This window comes from Arachis duranensis, chromosome 5 (assembly GCF_000817695.3).
Source record: "Arachis duranensis cultivar V14167 chromosome 5, aradu.V14167.gnm2.J7QH, whole genome shotgun sequence".
Lineage (NCBI taxonomy): Eukaryota > Viridiplantae > Streptophyta > Magnoliopsida > Fabales > Fabaceae > Arachis > Arachis duranensis.
The window spans coordinates 100,475,213-100,497,493 of NC_029776.3; the positions used below are offsets into that span (position 1 = coordinate 100,475,213).

At 35.3% G+C, this 22,281-nt stretch overlaps 1 protein-coding gene and 1 non-coding gene across 2 annotated transcripts; one reads left to right on the forward strand and one right to left on the reverse strand.

Moving 5' to 3' along the window:
• Window positions 1-10,717: 10,717 nt before the first annotated feature.
• LOC107491341 (calcium-dependent protein kinase 10) lies at window positions 10,718-15,284 on the forward strand. Its single transcript, XM_016112185.3, is given in 7 exon segments — window positions 10,718-11,566; window positions 11,811-11,928; window positions 11,930-12,084; window positions 13,033-13,148; window positions 13,268-13,435; window positions 14,144-14,374; window positions 14,733-15,284. Coding segments are annotated over 7 exon segments (1,620 nt in total). The 5' UTR covers window positions 10,718-10,908; the 3' UTR covers window positions 14,907-15,284.
• A 3,166-nt stretch (window positions 15,285-18,450) lies between these two features.
• LOC127748236 (small nucleolar RNA R71) lies at window positions 18,451-18,554 on the reverse strand. The gene has a single exon (XR_008010178.1). It is a non-coding gene; the product is annotated as a small nucleolar RNA R71 (small nucleolar RNA).
• Between the last annotated feature and the right edge of the window lie 3,727 nt (window positions 18,555-22,281).

Consider the following 22,281-nt stretch of genomic DNA (forward strand, 5'->3'; position numbering starts at 1 on the left):
GTATATATGTGAATATTGTGAATATACTTTATTTGTTAGTAAATAATTATAACTACAATAATAATAATAACAATAATAATATTTAAATTAACAATAATAATTTTTTTATGACTTAAATAAACAAAACAAAAGAAGAAAAAAAAGAAAAACAAAGGAATTGCTTAAATAGAGGGACAGCCCCGTTTAAGACTACTCTTAAATTTTCCCCAAAGAGAAGGAAGATCTACATGATGAAATTGTAACCTCATCGCCATCATTGTTATGGTGTCTGTCATCGTGTTTGCATCTCTCAATCAAACGAAAGTCAACACGCCAATTCCAATGTATGAAATCTCTTATTTTAAGCACCAACGGATCAGTAAACCCAATACCATCTTGGTGATTAGTAACAAGATTAAATGCTTTCACACAATCCATCTCACAAATAACATCTCGTTGACCCACATCTCAGGCTAAGAGATATCCTCTCCAAATAATAAACAATTTCCTTTGAAGAATACTATTACTTCCAATAATTCCCAAACACCCCCTTTGCCAACTTCCATTACATTCTCTAACAACGCAAGCAAAACCAATACTATCACCCGAATTAGGAAAACTTGCATTACAATTAATCTTGAAAGTACCAATGGATGGTGGATTCCAAAAATCATTTAGAATAGAGGGAAGGGACATACGTTATAATTCAAAAATATTCCTAAGTTCCGTTTCTGAAGCTCATGCGAGACAAATTACTTTTTTCGGAGGCCAAGTCTCATGAGGATTAAAGATGTCAATATTCCTTACTCGCCATATCCACCAAAGTCCCAAAAAGAACCTGAATGGATGCTCTCTTCTATGATACAATAAACAGTTCTTCAAATCCAAAGGATGACAAGAAATATCCAACATATGCCATACAAGCTGAGCTTTTGGACAATCCCGAATACAATATAAAACCGATTCCTGGATAAAAAGACATCTTGGGTACCTATTCGATGATGACATCCCTCTTCTGAAGCGAAAACTTGTAGTAGGAAGAGCCTCCTTGTGTGACCTAGGGTCAAGCATTAACCTCATGCCACTCTCTGTAATGGAGGTCCTTGAGGTATAAGCTACACACATCTCATTAGAGATGGCAGACAAGACCATGAAGATGCCATATGACTTGGTAGAGGATGTCTTGGTTAAAGTTGAAAATCACTACGTCCCTGCAAACTTCATTGTCCTGGACATAGGAGAGGATGAGGATGACTATGTCATTCTTGGAAGGCCTTTCCTAGCTACAACTAATGCTATCATTAATGTGGCTAAGGGAGAACTAACCTTAAAGTTAGGCGAGAATCACATCTTATTCAAGATGCCTCATCCCAATTCTCCCTCTAAAAGAGAGATAATTATGCAACACCTAGTGGGCCAACCCTCTCTTCCTGTGCAGAGCATTGCAGAGCCCCCAGACATCAATTCTAAGTTTGGTGTTGGGTGACCCTCAACAAGCTCTAAGCACAAAGTTACTAAAAAGAAAGTACTTAAAGGCTGGAGGGACAAGAAAGTCCCAACTAAAAACCTCTCACCTGGCATGAGAGTTGTCTTCACTAAGAAGTCAGTCTTACCACACACAATGAGTAGTGTCCTATCTCTAGAGCATGTAAAGCTCATTCATGAGAGGACAAGAAGAAAATTCACTATCAGGGGTAAAAATCTGATCACATACTCACCTCCATAAGGAGCTAAAGGTCAAGCTAGTATCATTAAAAGAGCGCTTGTTGGGAGGCAACCCAACCTTACTCAACTATGTTTATTTTCTTTCACTTTGTTTTTCTTTCAGTTGTCAGAGTCATGATCATATGCAGCATTCAGAATGGAGACAAAATTTCACAACAGTGAAAACAGAACACTCTGGATGGACTATCAAAGTTAAACGCCATCCAGGGTATCCCTGCTGGGCCCCCAAGAGGGGAGCATTGCTGGCATTGAACGCCAGCCAGGGAGCAGCCCCTGGGCGTTCAAACGCCAATGCAGAGAAGTAGAGAATCTGGAATTCCCTAGCCTCTCAATACCTGTGGGTCCCACAGCATCTTCACCTACCCTACCTACCCCATTTACTTTCATACTTCCCTATAAACCCTAGCCCAACCACATACATCCCACTTCTCCACAATCATCATAACTCCCACCTACCCCCACCCACTTCAAAATAACATTTTCGACCCAAAACTCACCCTATGGCCGAACCCTACCCCTACCCACTCCTATAAATACACCATCCATACACACACCTTTCATACCCTAATATACCCACAAGGCTGAGCCCTCTCTCTCCCTCTCCCTCCTTCTATTTTCTTCTTCTTCTACTACTCCATTCTTCTATTTCCTTTATTTTTACTTGAGGATGAGCAAAGTTTTAAGTTTGGTGTTGGAAAAGCATAGCTTTTTTTTCTTTTCACTTCATTCATGGCACCCAAGGTTGGAGACTCATATAGAAAGAGGAAAGGAAAGGCAGTAGCCAATCCCTCATAATCTTAGGAGATGGAGATATTCATCACCAAAGCCCACCAAAACTACTTCTATGAAGTAGTGGCTGAGAAGAAAGTGATCCCTGAGGTCCCTTTCATGCTCAAGAAGAATGAGTATCCAGAAATTCGAAAAGAGATCCGGAAAAGAGGTTGGGAAGTCCTAACCAATCCATTCAAGATGTTGGGATTCTCATGGTGTAAGAGTTCTATGCTAATGCATGAGTTACCAAAAACTATGACACTAGTGTGAACCCAAATCCAAGGAATTGGATCACCATAGTCCAAAGAAAAATCCTAGTTTTCAGCCCGAAAAGTGTGAGGTTGGCGTTCAACTTGCCTCTAATGCAAAGAGATCCTCATGCTTACACTAGGAGAGTCAACCGTGATTAGAGATTGGATCAAGTTCTCTCAGACATCTGTGTAGATGACGCACAGTGGAAAAGGAATTCTCAAGGCAAGCCCATTCAACTAAGAAGGGGTGACCTTAAGCCCATAGTTAGAGGATGGTTGGAATTCATCCAAAGATCCATCATCCCTGCTAGCAATCAGTCAGAAGTGACTGTTGACAGAGCCATCATGATCCATTGCATCATGATTGGAGCTGAGGTGAAAGTTTATGAGGTAATTCCTCAAAAATTGTACAAGGTAGCTGAGAAGCCTCACACCAATGCCAGGTTGGCATTCTCCCACCTTATCTGTCATCTATGCAATTAAGATGGAATTGTCATTAATGGAGATGTCTCCATTAGGGAGGATAAGCCCATCACTAAGAAGTGAATGGAGCAAACTAGAGAGCATGCACCAGAGCCTATGCATCCACCTCAGTATGAAATCCTTAAGATGCCTCAAAGAATGTATTTTCCTCCCCAAAGCTATTGGGATCAATGGCAAACTTCTCTTGGAAAGTTGAGCACTGACATGGAGGAATTGAGGATGGGACATCAAGAGCATGCTACCACCCTCAATGAAATAAGAGAAGATCAAAGAGTCATAAGGGAAGACCAAAGGGCTATGAGAAAAGAGCAACAAAGGCAAAGAGATGACATAGAAGAGATCAAGCATCACATTGGATCCTCAAGGAGGAGCACTAGGCGCTATCATTAAAGGTAGATTCGTTCTCTTTACACCCCTTTCCTATTATTTTTCTGTTTTCTGTCTGTTTTATTATCTATTCTCTTGTTCTACTTGCATTATCATTTGCATTGATGTCTTAAAAATGTAAAATGTCCCATATATCTCTCACCTTACTTAAAAAAAATTTATTGAAAAGAATTGAGAGATGCATGAATTTCAAGTTTAAAATAAAATTAGTTTAATTATGTTGATGTGGTGTCATTTGCTTTTATTTTCTGAATGTATGATTAAATAGTGCATATTTGAAGTTGAAATTTTAGAATGTTGGCTCTTGAAAGAATAAGGAAAAAGGAGAAATATTATTGATAATCTGAAAAATATAAAAATTGATTATTGAAGCAAGAAAAAGTAGAAAAAAGAAAAAAGAAAAAGCATGTTACAAAAGAAAAAAAATTTATATGCATGCGAAAAAATGGTGAAAAAGAAAAAAAAGCAGAAAAATCCATTACTGCCCAAAAATGCAGGAAAATGAGAGCAGATTGAAAAAGCCATTAACCCTTTAAACCAAAAGGTAAGGGTAAAAGGGCCCAAGACTTTGAGCATCAGTGGTTAGGAGGGCCCAAAGGAATAAAATCCTGGCCTAAGCGGCTAAACCAAGTTGTCCCTAACTTTGTGCTTATGGCGTGAAGGTGTCAAGTGAAGAGCTTAAGACTGAGCGGTTAAAGTCGTGGTCCAAAGCAAAAAGAGTGTGCTTAAGAAATCTGGACACCTCTATCTGGGGACTCTAGCAAAGTTGAGTCATAATCTGAAAAGGTTCACCTAGTTAAAGTGTCTGTGGCATGAATGTATCCGGTGGTAATACTGAAAAACAGAGTGCTTAGGGTCACGGCCAAGACTCTGAAAGTTGTGTTCAATAATCAAAATAAGCTTAACTAGGAGAGTCAATGATATCATCTGGATTCTAAGTTTCTAAAGATGCTAACTATTCTAAGTTTCAATGGATAGTGAGATGCCAAAACTATTCAGAAGCAAAAAGCTACTAAGTCCCGCTCATCTGATTGTATCTAAGCTTTATTTGAAACTTAGAGATTTATTGCATCTTAATTTTATTTTTATCCTAATGTGTTTTTAGTTGCTTGGGTACAAGCAACGGTTTAAGTTTGGTGTTGTGATGAACGGATATTTTATACGCTTTTTTACATCATTTTCATATAGTTTTTAGCATGTTTTATTTAATTTTTGTTAAGTTTTTATAGGTTTTAGTGTTAAATTCATATTTTTGGATTCTACTATGAGTTTTTGTGTTTTTGTACAACTTTAGGTAATTTTTTGCTGAAATTGAGGAGCTAGAGCAGAAGTCTGATTCAGAGAAAGAGAAAGCACTACAGATGCTATCCGAATCTGACCTCCTTGTACTCCGAAGAGCCTTTCTGGAGCTACAGAAGTAAAAATGGAGCACTCTCAATGGCTATGGAAAGCTAACTTCCAAATCTTTCCAGCAATATATAATTGTCGATATCTTGCTTCAGATTAGAAGACTCAAAACTGGCGTCCAATGCCAGCTACCTGCCCCATTCTAGGCGTCCAGCGCCCAAAAGCAGTACCAGCGTCCAAACCCCCCAATGAGGACCCCTTAGCTGGCGTTCCATACCCAAGAGACTTCATAGCACGTGGATCTCATCAATGCTCAGCCCAAACACTCACCAAGTGGTCCCCAGAAGTGGATTTTAGCAGTAAATAGACTGTTTTATCCTTACTAGTGATCTGTTTAGTATTTAAGGATTAAATTTATGTAATTTAGACCTTTAATCACCATCTTCGAACCTTTTTACCATCATTTATGTTTTGCATTGTATTTTACTTCAGTATGAGTTTCTAAACCTCTTAGGTTGAGGGGAGGAGCCTTGCTGAGTCCTATGAATTAATAATAGTATTACTGTTTCTTCTTCGATCCGTGTTTGATTAATTCTAAGATATATATTCGCACTTCAACATGGTGGATAGGATGATCAGTGACAATCAGCTCTGTTTATCACATTAAGATGAATGTGCCTGATAAACACCCGCGTCTACTTGGGTTCATGTGAATACTTCAGTGGAAAACATGCACCACCAGCTTGAATCATACATCTCTTAGACGGATAATCCACGACTTCATTGGGGACTTCTCGGAATACCAGTTCAGTCGATTTCAGGGAGATTAGGGTCTCTGTGGTAGAGGCTAGAACCCAATGATGCAGCATTCTCTGATCTGGAAGATCCGACCTTGTCTGTGGCGTTTAGAGTAGGATCATCAAGGAGAATGGACTGTATGCGCTTCACCCTCAAGCAAAGATGGATCCACACTAAACCTAGGGTTCAGATCCGGAGGAGTATTGATGACCTCTCAATAAAGGCGCCAATCATTTACAGCCTGCCATTGAAGAGATCATTCACAAGAAAAGAGGACATTAATACCGCAGTTAATTTAGAAAGACAAAGCAACTCCAATCCTTTACCTTATCCCTATCATTGATTTCCATTTAATTTACAGAGTAGCTTTATTAGTTACAAGTCAACATAGTTTAGATCTCACAACCAACAACCTTCTGATTCTCCTGACTAAGACCTGCAAGATAACCATAGCTTGCTTCAAACCACAATCCTCGTGGGATCGACCCTGACTCGCTCAGGTATTACTTGGATGACATAATGCACTTGCTGGTACAATAGTACAAAGGTGTGGGGATTTGTACTACCAGGCTGCTCCTAGAAATTCATTCATTCTGCTACTAATTATGTAGAAATTGCAGAAATTCTGCACAATACAATTCTAACAACCTCACATACCAAATCTTATATTTAAGTCTAAAATTCCTCTAAAATCATAATTCTATCTTTCTTTTGACTAACCAAAGTTTCTAGAATGATTAGCACAGCTCCAAGAGTTCAGACTCTTTAATTCACCTTTTTACAAATGCACATACATAATTAAACATTCACTTTTCTGCATCTTATCATAACAGAAATTCAATATGCACCCCTCATCAATCAAACACATAATAAACTATCAATCATCATAAGTACACACAGCAGCAACCATAATATTCTATATATCCTAACCCTTACCTCTTTTGAAGTTCAAAATTCTATTTCTACTTCTTCCTTGAATTAAAAACCCTAACATAGCGAAAATCAGAATTTCTCACATCTTCAAGGCCATTTCTCCGAACGATACATGAGTAAGAGAAGAGTTCTTACTCTCCTTAAGCGTCTAGAGTTCTTACTCTCATTAAGCAGTTGTTCATGAAGGAACAGATCAAACTAACTAAAAATGGAGCACAGTGAGAGTTGAATTTTCGAATTTTAAAAAGAGGCGAGGAAAGGAGGATACTGGTGCTTACATGGCAGGAAGAACTCAAATAAAATTGCTTAGATGGGAGTCTCCTATTTTCGGTTAGCCTCCATTCTTTCTTCCTCTTCCTCTCTTGGCTCCGTCTCTGTTCCTCTTTTCTCTTTTAGTTTTGTGCATTTTTTGTTGTATGAAGAATAATGAGAAGCTTGGTCATATATGGTGGAGAAGAGGTGAGTTAGTGTAGAAAGCTTCGTGGCTCCCTTCCTCAGCAACACCAAGCAACACAATGAATGAGCAAGAGGTGACCATGGTTGTATCCTAGTTCGGTTCGGTGATGAGAGGAGGAAGAACGAAGTTACAACTAATCAAGGTTAAGTTCTTTCTTGGTTTTAGTTTCATGGTCATGGTTCGGTTGAACCAAGGAAAAGAGTGATTTAATGTGTGTTTGATCATGCGTTAACTAGTCTAATGGTATATCTATACTCATCTTTTATTAATCCAAATGAATAATTAAAGATATGATGTTTGATAGAAAAATGTGGAGAAAGAAAAAAGAAAAATGTGGCTTTATAATGGAGGAAAAAATCGGTTTGATTATGAAAGGGTGGAGTTTGTTTGGTACGGTTTTTAACTTAGGACACGCTTTTATCTCTCACGGTATATCTATTTTTTTTCACTTATCGAGTCTAAATCCGCTTTATTATTTTATGATGAGGTGATTCATAGATATCTATCGAATTTTTCATCACAGAATTTCTGAGAATAACTCTGTGGAAAATCGGGCTGTTATAGAATCTTTAATCCCCGACTTGCCAATTCCAAGAGCGGGATAAAGCTACCGACCTCACTGTGTACGCACGATACTCGCATGATACTCGCACAAAAACATTTTCATTCTAGTTTGGCATCGTGCGTACGCATGATACAAGCACGATGCTCGCACAAAAATATTTTCATTCTAGAGGGATGCTCGTGCGTACGCATGCTTCATGCAATCAGCGACACTAATTTGAGTTGAAATTATTGTGTGTCCACATCAGCATACATCAAACTGTCAACTTGGGACTTAACTATACACATCAGCGACGCTTTAATGTCTAGTAACTTTTGGGCTAACGGAAATTTACGTTTCTAATAGTGAGAAATACATTTGGTTATTTTAAAAAGTGGAGAACTTATTTGATGCAAGTTGGAAATTTCAGGGACCAATTTAGGTATTAACTCCTAATTAGTATTACACACCCTTTTAGCATCTTTTGCAGCTTGTAAGACTGCAAGTAGATCCCAAAAAAAGTTTAATTGCTTTGTTAGTTTTTATAATTTTACTAAATTTTTAATTAGATTTTTATATTTTGACAACTTATTAGGTTTAATTACTCTTTTGATTCCTATAGTTTCACTAAATTTTCAATTAGGTTTTTATATTTTTTCTTTTCAATTACTCCCTACACTACTTTTAATTTTTTAATTAAGTCATTTTCATATCAAAAACGTTAAAATTAACAGAATATTTCTTCCAAAATACATTAGTTAAATATCTAATTAGGTTTTTAATTATAAATACTTTTAATTTGTAAAGAAATATTTAGTTAATTCTAATATTTTTATTCTAAGAAGGACCTAATTATAAAATATTTTACTAAATTTTTAATTAGATTTTTATATTTTTTTTAATTAGATCCTTATACTGTTTTTGATTTTGTAATTAAGTCATTTTTATGTTAAAAACATTAATATTAATAGAATATTTCTTCCAAAATACATGTGGTCAAAGATGTAATTATATTTTTAATTATAAATACTTTTAATTTGTAAAGAAATATTTAGTTAATTCTAATATTTTTATTCTAAGAAGGACCTAATTATAAAATTAAAAGTAGTGTAAAAATTCAATTGAAAGAAAAAAAGTATAATAACTTAATTACAAATTTAATAAAACTATAAAGACCAACAAAATAATTAAAAAAAACTCACATGTAAAAATTAGAAGGTGAACAAATATAAATACGTTGGTACTGCCGTACTAGTACTTAATCCACATTGTTGAAAAAAAAATTTTGACCCATAGAATGTGAACAAGTACTTTTTGCTTTTACATTTCTTTACGTAATCCTAAGAATATTTTCTTTCCAGAAGCACTAAAAAAGAAAGTAAAAAACTAATGTAAAATCTATAGAAATTAATTTAATAATAGAATAAAAAATTGAGTAATTTAAATATATTGGTGCATAGTATGTTATACATAAATGTGAAATTGTAAATGCAGAATTCTACAAAACGTAATCCATAATTGACATGGAAGAGAAAAAAAAATCGAAGCTGTAAAACGTAGGTTGTATTTTGCACAGAAAAACAACAAACTGTTGAAACGTGTTTCCTATTTCCTATATGTAGACCAAAGTTACAGCTGAGCACATTGAAAAACACTAAACATGACCTACGTTTGGCAGGTTCTCAGATAAAAACATTACTTACGTTTGACAAGGATCTAGCAAAGCCGTACATACTACATATGGTAATTTCACCCGATGGCCACTTTAGTCCATTGGTTGGAATTGATGACATCAGTTTGTCTCAAGTACTAAGAGACATAAATTATCTATTTAAGCCATCTCAGCAAAGGCTTGTTGATTCTGGGCCGTCAATTGGTCGTCGTGCCGTATCAGGTCACGCTAGCGACTTTTCGATTAATCGATCGTCGTGTCTTGTTGATCCTCCTCATCTTTTCGCACCGCCACGGATCGAGTTGTTCGATTTGAATGAATATCCGCAGGAAAAAGAGGCAGTTGGAGGGAAGTACCTGGAGTACGAGTATTATTATGGTGGATTGAGTGCTCCGGGCATGAGTGCTTTTGGTATCTGTGACACTGGCAGAGCCAGCATGCCAGATGTCGGTGCTTCTAAGAGTTGCGGTGGTAGTGGATCTAGTGGTCTGGATGCAGCTGTTTCTGAGGGTCGTCCATATAATCTACGGACACAGATTGCTCCCTCAGATAAATACACCCCATCTCATTATTTCAAGAAGGCCCCGAAGAAATAGCTTGTTGCAGTTTTCTTCACTTGTAGTTTGGTTGAGTTTATCTTTGGACGATTCTTACCATTCCTATGTTTTTTGTTGTACGTGTGATGTTATCTTTTGACGTTTTTATTCAGTATTGTGTTTCTTATTGTATGGTTGATTGTATATTTAGATGTTTCTGTTTGTTCTCGTCTTTATTATTATAAGTTTAGTTTTCAGGACCACCTCATTATGTGGGTCGTGGCGGGCCAGTCCACCAGAGGGCAGACTTTTGGTAGGACGGGATTTCCCATTTACCCCTCCTACTTGCAGGTACCATTTCCACCTCCTCACGAAAACTTGGATGGTAGCACATTGACACCAGCACAAATTGAACATTACTTCGGAAAGAATCCAGATCTCACATTCAGGTCCAAATCACCGTTTCAGGTAACTCTCATAACAGATAATATTACTCCAAATATCAATATTTAACTTGATTAGACTTGGTTTATAAAAAGATTTAAATATATAATATTACTCTTAAACATATGAAATCGGTTATTATTATTAGTCTTTTGGATTTGACTTCTCTAAAGTTATACTGTCATTTAAAAAAATATACACCATTAATCACTCTTAATTAAAATAATAGAACTCACAAATAATAAATATTTCAAATTTAAAAATAATTAGAACATCATTTTACTATGTCACTTTAAAAGATTTTTTTCTTAGTTTTTTTCTGTTATTATTATATTATTATATTATTATAAGAAGTAAGGTGTACTTAATACCAAAAGGTGATTTACTTTTTCTCAACTAAACTTACCAACGTTCACACAAACTGCCCCCTTTTGTCTCGCTAGCCCCGCTTCCCCGCCGGGAAAACCCAACTGCCGGGACAAACCCACCGCTCTGGTCTGTATTCAGTGTTCACTCCTAACTCTAAATTAAACCTCCAAAACCGAACAAAACAACAAAATAAACAAATAAAAAGAAAAAGGATGGGAAACTGCAACGCTTGCGCCAGAGCAGATGTAGTAGACAGCACAACAACCACAACCACAAAGCCTAACACCAACAACCGTAAACCGAACCCCTTTTCTTCCACTCCGGCCCGGCCAGCCAACCCGATCCGCGTCCTGAACAACGACATCCCCGCGGGCCCGCAGCACCGGGCCCGAATCAGCGACGATTACATACTTGGCCGTGAGCTGGGCCGCGGCGAATTCGGCATAACCTACCTCTGCACTGACCGCGAGACCAAAGAAGCTCTGGCGTGTAAGTCCATCTCGAAGCGGAAGCTCCGCACTGCCGTCGACGTAGACGACGTGCGGCGCGAGGTGAAGATCATGTCCACGCTGCCGCCGCATCCGAACGTGGTGCAGCTGAAGGGAGCTTATGAGGACGACGAGAACGTTCACATAGTTATGGAGCTCTGTGAGGGCGGCGAGCTCTTCGATAGGATCGTTGCCAGGGGACACTACAGCGAGCGCGCCGCCGCCGGAGTGTTCCGAACGATCGCGGAGGTTGTTAGGATGTGCCACGCTAACGGTGTCATGCATAGAGACCTCAAGCCCGAGAATTTCTTGTTTGCTAACAAGAAGGAGAATTCGCCCCTCAAGGCCATTGATTTTGGCTTGTCTGTGTTCTTCAAGCCAGGTATGATATGGAAAAAAACAGGAAATGAATTGGTGGATTAGTTTGGTTTTTTCTTTTGTTCTGTGCTTGAATTAACCTATGTTCACTTCAATTTAACGGGTGAATTCAATTTTGGGATTTTGGTAATAAGTGACTGTATTTATTTATGGATTGATTGCTTGGACTTGAATGAGTTTAGTTGGATTAATTTTTTTTTCTTTTTTTTTTTTTACTGAAGTGAATTTTGATGTTGCTTTTGGTATAGGGGAGAGGTTTTCGGAGATTGTGGGGAGTCCTTACTACATGGCGCCGGAGGTATTGAAGAGGAATTATGGACCGGAGATAGATGTGTATGGCTTTTGTGTTCTTGTTTTGGTTTGTGGCAGAGACGGAGCAAGGTGTGGCTCTGGCAATATTGAGGGGGGTGATTGATTTCAAGAGGGAACCTTGGCCGCATATATCAGATAGCGCTAAAAGCCTTGTCCGGCAGATGTTGGAACCAGATCCTAAAAAGCGCTTGACTGCTGAACAGGTGCTTGGTAAGTCCCTTGCTATTTATACTTTGGAGATTACATCTTTTCTCTGTGGTGAGTACGTGCCAATCAAGTATCGGTTTTGTTGAGTAAAATATTTTGTTTGTCTGGTTAGCATGGTTCTTGTTTTGTTATGGGTTTTATTATGCTTAATGCCTATTATGCATACAACGATTCTTGAGCAGTTGAGTTGCTACTGCTCCGGTGGATAAATTTTATTCCTTGTCTTCTTGTTAGTGAGGGAAGAGTAGAATACATAGCCAGGTACTTGAGGATCTATAGGTCCTGCTTGGTTGGTTAGGTAGGTGGGAACTGGGAAGGAGATTGTGGAAAATTTTGGAATGAAATCACCTTAGACTTTCTTGGTAGGATTGTAATATGATAGTGGAATTGGTCATACCTTTGGTTGAAAACCATTACCACTATTTTCCATAGTTGCATCTTCCACATGTTCAAAAAGTCATATTCTTCATTTGTGTTCTGTGTAGAAAAGGCACCAAGTAGATGCTTTTTTTTTCTCATGCTTGTAGCTTGCAAGCTAAAGCTATGTGTACACTGAATTTTAATTATCATTCAGAATCTAAGCTGGAAATTCATTTGAATTTGGGTTTAAAATATAAGGATGTTTGTGCACTTTGTCTAACATAGATTCATTGGTTAGAGGGAATAAACGCTGAAGTTGAACGTTGGCATTTATGGTTTATTTTGCAACAATGAGCCTCAAAAAAGTTAAAGATATTGAAGTCATGTGTGTTCCAACAGGATGACTTATTATTTGTTTTAACTAAAGGTTTTTCATCCTCATTGGATCCTTTGCCCCATTGTCCAATTTCCCTTTGAAAGGAGAACAAATTATTACATATTTGAATCCCCATGGCTAGGGAGGCTGAATGTCAGTCAAGTCCACCCAATGTAGAAAGTGGTGTCATTTACTGTTCTTAATTATGCTTGCAGCACATCCATGGCTACAAAATGCCAAGAAAGCTCCAAATGTTCCATTAGGTGATCTTGTGAGGTCAAGGCTTAAGCAGTTTTCTATGATGAATAGATTCAAAAAGAAAGCTCTTCGGGTTAGAATCCACTTTCGTATATGCCTTGTTGTTGGCTCAAGTTTTTGCGGGATCAAATTAATGAGGAAGTTGAAATGTTCATGATTTGGATTTGGATTTTCTTTGGATGAATTCTTCAGGTAATTGCAGATCATTTATCTGTTGAAGAGGTAGAAATAATCAAAGATATGTTTACATTGATGGACACCGACAAAGACGGAAGAGTAACATACGAAGAACTAAAGGCTGGGTTGAGGAAAGTTGGTTCACAATTGGCTGAGCCAGAGATAAAGTTGCTGATGGAAGTGGTATGCTTCTATAATCGTTTATTCCCTTTGTTTCAGTTTGTATTTTTTTTTAAGGTTTCAAATTTACTTATTTACAATATTTAGGTTAGTATTAATTTCTCTTTTACGTCTATAAGCGTAATAATTATGTAACTTTAAGAAAAAGAGTAAGTGTAATTCTAATATTCATTGAAGTTTTTTTTTTTTTTAAATTTCCATGAGGCCAATTTTGTCTAGTCACATAATTTTTTACTGTTACCGAGTCTTTTTTTTTTGTTGGACAATTATTGTAGAGCAGAGGGAGCAGTGTTCATGACCGAATTGCTTCATATAATATCAGCTCTTTTTTTATCGGGACATATTAATAAGTTTAATGGAGTTCTTCTGGAACCATTCTGGATTTGCTAAATGATTGTGTACAAAAGGCTGCATTTTTATGATGAGTAGCGCCAGGTTATCATTGAATGAAGTTTTTTAAATCCTATCTATATCTCATTGCATCCCATGTTATGTGGAGCTGTTTTGGAACCAAAATTAATGCAATTGAATGATTAAATTTTGTCTAGGTGTCTACTTATAGGTGTTTTAAGGTGATATTTGGTATTAAATATTGATGCTACAGTTTCTTACCATTGTTTGAAGTGATTCATATGTCTAATCCAAGAGTAATACAATGTTTTGGTTCAATGACAGTTTCCTTTGTTGAATTGTTGCATTGAATTACTTTAGGCCGATGTCGATGGGAATGGAATACTTGACTATGGGGAGTTTGTAGCTGTTACCATTCACTTGCAAAAAATGGAGAACGATGAGCATTTCCGCAAAGCATTCAAGTATTTTGACAAAGACAGTAGTGGTTATATTGAGTTTGGTGAACTACAGGAAGCATTAGCAGATGAGTCAGGAGAAACTGATCATGATGTTTTGAATGACATCATGCGTGAAGTTGACACTGATAAGGTTTAATCTTCTTGCTTGTCATTTATTCCTTACTTATTTCTAATTTTCCTTGCTGCTGGTTCTTTCATTCTTAGTCATTACACAACTTATATCAATGATATTATTTGAAAACATCAATGATCATATCTTGAATTATATCTATTAACACATCATTTTTTGTATGCAGTTCTATTTAATTATCACATTTCATTATCTGCGAATGATACCTTTATTATATTAATAGAATAAAACCATTCTTGGAAATTCACAATTATACTCTTCTCATGTTACATTTTGGCTTGGGATCTCGATCTCATCCCACATATTGTCAAATTTTGTTGGCCTTTCTAATGCTTCTAATTAAGTTTCCACTTAACAGGATGGTCGCATCAGTTATGAGGAGTTTGTTGCCATGATGAAAACTGGAACTGACTGGAGAAAAGCATCTAGGCAATATTCAAGGGAGAGATTCAAGAGTTTGAGCCTAAACTTGATGAAAGACGGCTCTCTTCAGCTTCATGACGGTATCAGTGGTCAAGCTGTAGTGGTTTAATTATATTATTATTGTTAATATTATTATTTTATATAACCTCAGTGCTCTCTAGGTTTTTCTTATTCCTTTCCACTGCTTACACTGCCTTAAGATATGGCTTATTTAATCTCGCCGTGAAATCAGCTTTTGGGATGGTTTACCTATGAACATTTGAACCATACTAATGAGCTTGAGTTGGTTTTGCGTAGCTTAGGTTTCTTACATGCCTGAAGCATGCTTTGGGGGAATACAATTGCATACTAATGATGGTTTATAGTTTGGCAGCAAAAATGTCGGGGCACATAGTATAGGCCTAAAAGATGTTACATATTCTTTGTATATCACACTGTGCTGTTATATTTGTATTTTTAATTCGATTGGTAAGTGTGATTTTCCTTACTTGTATGCAGAAAACGACTTAAAGCTTGTCTCATTGGTTAGATGAAGTTATAACTTTTTCTAGAACTAGTCGAACAATCTGCGCAGAGCGCAAGGTTGTGTGATTAATTTGTGTTGATCCTTGATAAGATAACCATAACTCTAGCAAATACGGGATATTTTGATTTTTGTGTTTTGATTTATGCATGCATGGGTCACCATGGTATCTTAGAGCATATTAGTTGTGTATAATTATGCATGATCATGCATAAGGAAGAAGAACAAAGCATAGTTATCAAAACCTAACCCAACCAGTGGTTTGACCAGGTCGATTGTGGGTTTGGTTTTGATAACTATGAAAGAAAGTCATGCAGCTTTTTGCTTGCTCACTCAAGGAAGAGAACACAAATGTTATCCCACATTTGGTTAATAAAATGTTTCTCGGATTTGTTTTCTCTTCCATCATCTCCTCCAAGTTGGCGACAGGTCATTGGTTGACGATTTGTTCTCACTTGACGTACGTGTGGAGGTTTGCAGAGCTTGAAGCTAAGGGAGTTGCAGCCTATAGAACTGTAAATTATCCAACTTTGTTTCGAGTCACACCCGCTGAGTCACTTTGTCCTTCCAACCAACATCGTTTGCCTGGTCGTCCTTTGCTGCATGACTATTGCCCCCTTGTCTTCGTGCGATTGCCGACAATGCTTTCAATATGTAATCCTATCTGCAGTTGTTAGTTTCATTCTTTGTTTATTTACATTAAAGAATGAGAGAGAGAGTTGAATGTTTTTATTAGAAGAAAAGGGAAGACTTTGTTTTTGTTTTTTTACAAGAAGGCGACGTATCTCCTTATTGGTTAGAGTGGTAGATTCTTTCTCCTAAATTAGTGGTTTTGAATTCAAGATTTGGATATCGAAAATTCATGTTCGGAGAGTCATGTCTCCTGTAGAATATCAAATTGTTCAAATATGATTGCATCTAACGAGAATATTTATGGTTTCATAGAAAATAGAATAAATACTCAGTTTGGTATTTAAAATATTCTAGAAGACTTTAACATTATTTCACAAGTCTCCAACATCTCCGCTACTTTGCTTTGTCAAGTCCTAACAAATCTGCGCGATGTGTACTTTTTTGGTGTTTTCGATGTTAAAGTGACACATGATTAAGATGGTAAACTAGTTTAATGTCCCGTATTTGCACGGGAGAGTTGAATCTCAGAGTTTAAATCATATACTAATCTACGCTTATTATTTTTTGTGTGGGAGAGCTGAGTGCATCTCACAATGATGAAAAAAGAGATGAGTTTTTCATTGCTATGGTGTGAACAAATCGGATCCTCCGATTTGTTTCATTTTTTAAATCAACAATCACAAATTGGATGGTCCGATTTGTGTTTTTGAAAATAAAAAAATTTTTAATGTTGAAATCAGACCGTCCGATTTCTATTTTAAAAAATAAAAAAAAATAAAAATACAAAACGGACCATGCGATTTGTAGTTTTTTTTTTATCAAACAAATCGGACCCTTCGATTTGTATTTTACTTTTTTTTCAAACAAGTCGGACCGTCCGATTTGAATAAAACACCATATAAAAAAAACACATAATCTTCCCATAACAATGTATTACACATATATTTATACAATATAAAAAAAATAGCCACTAATCTAAAGGTAGAGGAGTGTTAGGAGACTAGCACTTTTGTTAAATTCTGACCAATATTTAACCATCAAAAGGAAATTAAATAATTCTACATCATTAAATGCAATCTCACACCATTAAAAATATTATTGATGATTAATTGATGACTAAAAATTACAAAATCTGTTGCTCCTAGACTTTCTCCTAAAGGTATAATATATTTTAATGAATATTACTTTATATTTTGCAAAATGAAGCTACAACAATCTCGGTGATTTCTAAGATAGATTCAATTGTTAATTTGTTACATAGTTTTGACCTACATAACTTGTTTTTAAATTCATATTCACTTTATAAAAAATTGCATTTATACCAATAAACTATGTCAAATGATGATTAATACTTAAAAAAAATTGAACAATAATGACTCTCTGCGTCAATAAAATATAATTCAAACCATTTAATAAAACTGATGAACCATAAAATTTGTAATAAGAGTAAAAATATAACACAATAATCACAAAATAGATTAATTGATTTGCCATAAATCTTAAACTCTAACTCTGAAATTAAAAAACAAAATACCAAACCCTCACCAATAAGTTACTTGTTTTTAATTGATTTAAAAATATCTTATCTTATTTTTAAATCTTTCTTAATTAATTACTTGTTTTTTCTTTTCTTTTTTTCAAAATTTTCTAACTAATTCCTCCATCTTCTATTTTTGAAAACTCCTTACTTCTTTCTCCCTCTTCTTTTTCGAAAACCCCCTTTCAATTTTCAAATCTTTCTAGTTCAATTAATAAATAAAATAAAAACAAAAATATTTTAATTCTAATTTCTCTTTTTAATTCTTAAATTTTCGAATTCTTCTACCCTTTCATTCGAATTCTTCTTCTCATTCTTCTACCCTCATTCTTCTTTCTTCTTCACATCTCACAGGGAGTTTTCTATACATAGAGCCCTCATTCTCTTTTTTTTTGTCTTCTTTTTTTTGTTTATGAGCAGGAACAGAGATAAAGAACCTCTCTTTGATCCTAATCCTGAACCTGAGAGGACCCTAAGGAAGCGTTTGCAACAAGTTAAAGCACAACACTCCGGAAGAGATCTCATAGAACTTTTGAACAAGAAACTAAAAATACAAACATGGCAGCCGAACAGAATAATGGAGGAGATGCAAGGAAGGTTCTTGGTGACTTTACTGCACCCACTTCTGGCTTCTATGGAAGAAGTATCTCCATACCTACCATTAGAGTAAATAACTTTGAGCTTAAGCCTCAGTTAGTCTCTCTAATGCAACAGAATTGCAAATTTCATAAATTTTCATTGGAAGATCCACATTAATTTTTATCCGAATTCTTGCAAATCTGTGATACTACTAAGACCAATGGAGTGGATCCTGAGGTCTACAGGCTTATGCTTTTTCCTTTTAATGTTAGAGACAGAGCTAGGATATGGTTGGATTCTCAACCTAAGGAAAGCCTAGACTCTTCGAAAAAGTTGGTCAATGCTTTCTTGGCCAAGTTCTTTCCACATCAGAAAATGAGCAAGCTCAGGGTGAAAGTTCAAACCTTCAGACAAAAAGAGGGTGAATCCCTCTATGAAGTTTGGGAAAGATACAAGCAATTGATTAGGAAGTGTCCTCCTGACATGCTCTCAGAATGGACTATCTTAGGTATCTTCTATGATGGTCTATCTGAGATGTCCAAGATGTCCTTGGACCATTCTGCCGGTGGATCACTCCACTTGAAGAAAACACCTACAGAGGCGCAGGAACTCATTGAAATGGTTGCAAACAATCAGTTTATGTAAACTTTTAAGAGAAACCCTACGAACAATGGGGTAGCTCGAAAGAAAGGAGTCCTGGAAGTTGACACTCTAATTCTCTGAATGCCATACTGATTCAGAACAAGAGCTTGACCCAACATGTCAATATGATCTTTCAGCATTTGACTTGATCACAAGCTGCAACTAGCGACATTCAAGAAGCTTGCTATGCACACGATAGTATGCGTATGCACGCATACCAGGAATTCTAATTTTCATAACTTGCTGCAGAATTCAGTTTTACAACCTAAACTTCAAATGTGCATAACTTTTTGGTTAAAAACTATTTTTAGTCTATTCTTTGAACATCGTAAACTTTACGGACCCAATTTTCATTCAAAACAAGTTTTAAGAAAGTAAGGAGTCCAGAAGCCAAGTTATAACCTACCAAAAATTGTCAAAAATCATATTTTTTCCAAAACTCAAATCTCAAGTTTTCCAAACTTCCCAAATTCAAAACTAACCAAATTTCTAACCAATTTAACACAAAATATACCTACACAATATCACATACTTCCATGAAATCTACAACATACCAAAAACATTCCTTAACCATATAATCCATTGAACGAATTTATCGTAAATCTTTTACCAAATTCAACACTCTCCACTCCAAAATCCACCATGTAAAATCAAACAACACTTCTCATCAATCCTCACTAAAAATCAACAAGTATCATCATTTTATAATCATTGAAATCATACTCCAACATATACACACTCATTAAATCTTCATTCTCAATTCACATACCACATACACAACTCAATCAATAATTCATTCAATTCGTTCCTATCTTAAGGTTTACTAACCTAAGTTTACATGTTACATTATATATTAACTACGAGAAACTAAAATTATATCTTAACTGATTCCTCCCTAAACTCGAAACACCTCAAAATTCTCTCCTCCACAAGCCTCAAGATCTTCACATCAACTCAACTAACTTACATCCACCACAACTTTGTTCCAATTTACCACTTTGACTTCACTTTCACATGAATTCAATCTAATACCATATAATGTCATACATATCCAAATTTTCAATACCCAACTTCATAAAATAAAAAATTCAGAAGGAATATAAATTTTCACCTTACCCACGGATGATTTGGGTTAAACCTAACAATTACCCACCGCTAGATTTCACCTAAATCGTCAAAAACACCAAATTCATCAACATCAAAAATCCAAAATCACGAATTTGAAAGGGGGTGAGAACTGGGTGAAAAATCTCAAATTTCTTACTACTTTGTTCCGATGGATTTGAAGAGAATTTTGAGATGAACACATGGCCGCTAATAGCGCGTCAATCGGGCCTCCAGATTGAAAGTTTGAAGGATTTCAAAGTGGAGATAATTTGGGATTAGGTTCTCTCCTTCAACTCTCTTCTTTTAGCATGATTCCATTACATATGAGGGAAGAGAAGCCAAGTGTTGGCTCTTATATGATGGGCTTTAGGTTCGGTCCAATTGCTTCAGTCTTTTGATTAGGCTTTGGGTCAAAATCTTTAAAATTAGTGTTAAAATTCATATTTTAAATATTTTTACTCTCTTAACTTATCATAATTTAATTTTCTAATTTTTTAAAATAATAATTAATTTATTAGTTAATTATCTATTAATTACTCGTAGTTTACATGCTAGGCTTCATCCTTAATAAGCTAGGCATGCAATAAGGTTTATCGACGTGGACTTCACCTATACTATAGGCTATTTACTCAATACTAAGTTTAGCCTAATATAAAATCTAACCTGGTCTAAAGACTGTTAAAAAGCTTGATAATTTAAAAAAATAAAAAATAACAAAATAAATAAATAATCAAACAAAATCTAAAATATTAAATATATTAAAAATAAAAATGTATATATGTAATTTAAAAAATATTTAGTCAAGTGGATACAAATTTTTAAATAAAATAAAGGATATAAGTTAAAATTCTTACCATTACACCTGTTAATATAATAAACTTATATATTTTGAAGGTTTTTAAGTAAGTTGAGAAATGAAGAAGTTGAATCAAGGAACCACTTTTTAAGATAAAGAAGAAAACAAGTTTTAGGATATTATTTTCATTTTTATCTCATCTCGCAGTAGGGGACAAATCGAAACTGAAGATTACATATTTTAGGGAAGAAGAAGAGTAACATCACGATATATCATAGTTCAGCCACAAAGTACAATATGACCTACGTCTAATCTCTACCACAATAATGAAATTTTTTTTACTATAATAAAAACGAATTACAGACACCAATTTCAAAAAACTCACACTCTCGTACCACCTTAAGCTAACTCAAACTTAATTCAACATCTAGATGCTAACCCAACTTAAATAACGAAAACCAAGTGTACTCAACTAAGCACTTTCAAACACAACTCTCAAACAAAATGAATATACAGTTTTTGTGTGAACATTCTCTTTGCTTTTTTGTTTCCTTCAATAACTCTCAATTCTAGACGCAAGAGATAAAGAACACATTCAAAATACAATGACTAAAATCTGATTTTTCTCAATGTGATCTGTACGAAAAGGTTCCTTCCATCCTTGATAAACTTTTCATATATAAGACTTGATCTTCTTCATGAATGGTATGTATGGAAACAAATTCCCATGATACAAGCTAGCCGTTGCATGATTTAGGCTACATGGCCGTTGGTCCTTATTGAGCAAAACTTTTCTTCTTTGTTTCATCATACATGGAGGAAGTGCAGTAGATCCTTTCAATTATAACTTGATTCTTCCTCAATAAAATCTTCATTAATATGCATTATTCTTACTTCTTTGATAGAATATGATTGATTCCTACATTGTTCATCAATCATCATAAATGTTAATTATAATAGAAAAATAGTTAATTATGTTTGTCATCATATAATACCAAATCAATTTTTGATTTAACACATTTATATATTTTCACAGGTCTAAGTCAGGACAGACCACGCCAAATAACTTATTTCATAAACTTGAGCTTGGCTTATTAAAGAATTTAAACTTTTAAAATAGTTTGGGAATGGACTTATTTTCTGTCAGACTAGAAGAGATAAAGCTAAACACAGATTAAGTTGTAGGCCTCTGATAGATCGTTTATCCTTTTTTCATTTCCTAATCACATCTATAAATTTGATCTGATAGATCCGACTAAAAATAAAAAAAATATATTATTTGTTAAGTTGTCTTATTTCTTTTTTTATTGTATTGGTTATCTTATTTCTATTGTTTTAAAAAATAATGTATGAATAATATTTTTGAAAAAAAACATTCCCAAAAAAAAAGTATATCCAAGAAAACAAAATTAATAGCACAGGTTTTCTTCTCTCTTTTTTTCAAATTTAAAATGCCTTATATCTGCATATCTGATTCGATCTGTTCTAAATATCATCGGATTAAATAAATATTTTGGCCAACACCTTTATACTTGATTAAATGGAGCCCCCAATGAAAAATTGGTGGAAGGTGAATATGTTAGGAAAAAGAACTTCGGTTGCGGTCATTAGAAACAAGATAGAGTAGTTATTGTTCGAATTTATAGATAAGATCAAAACATGTTCTA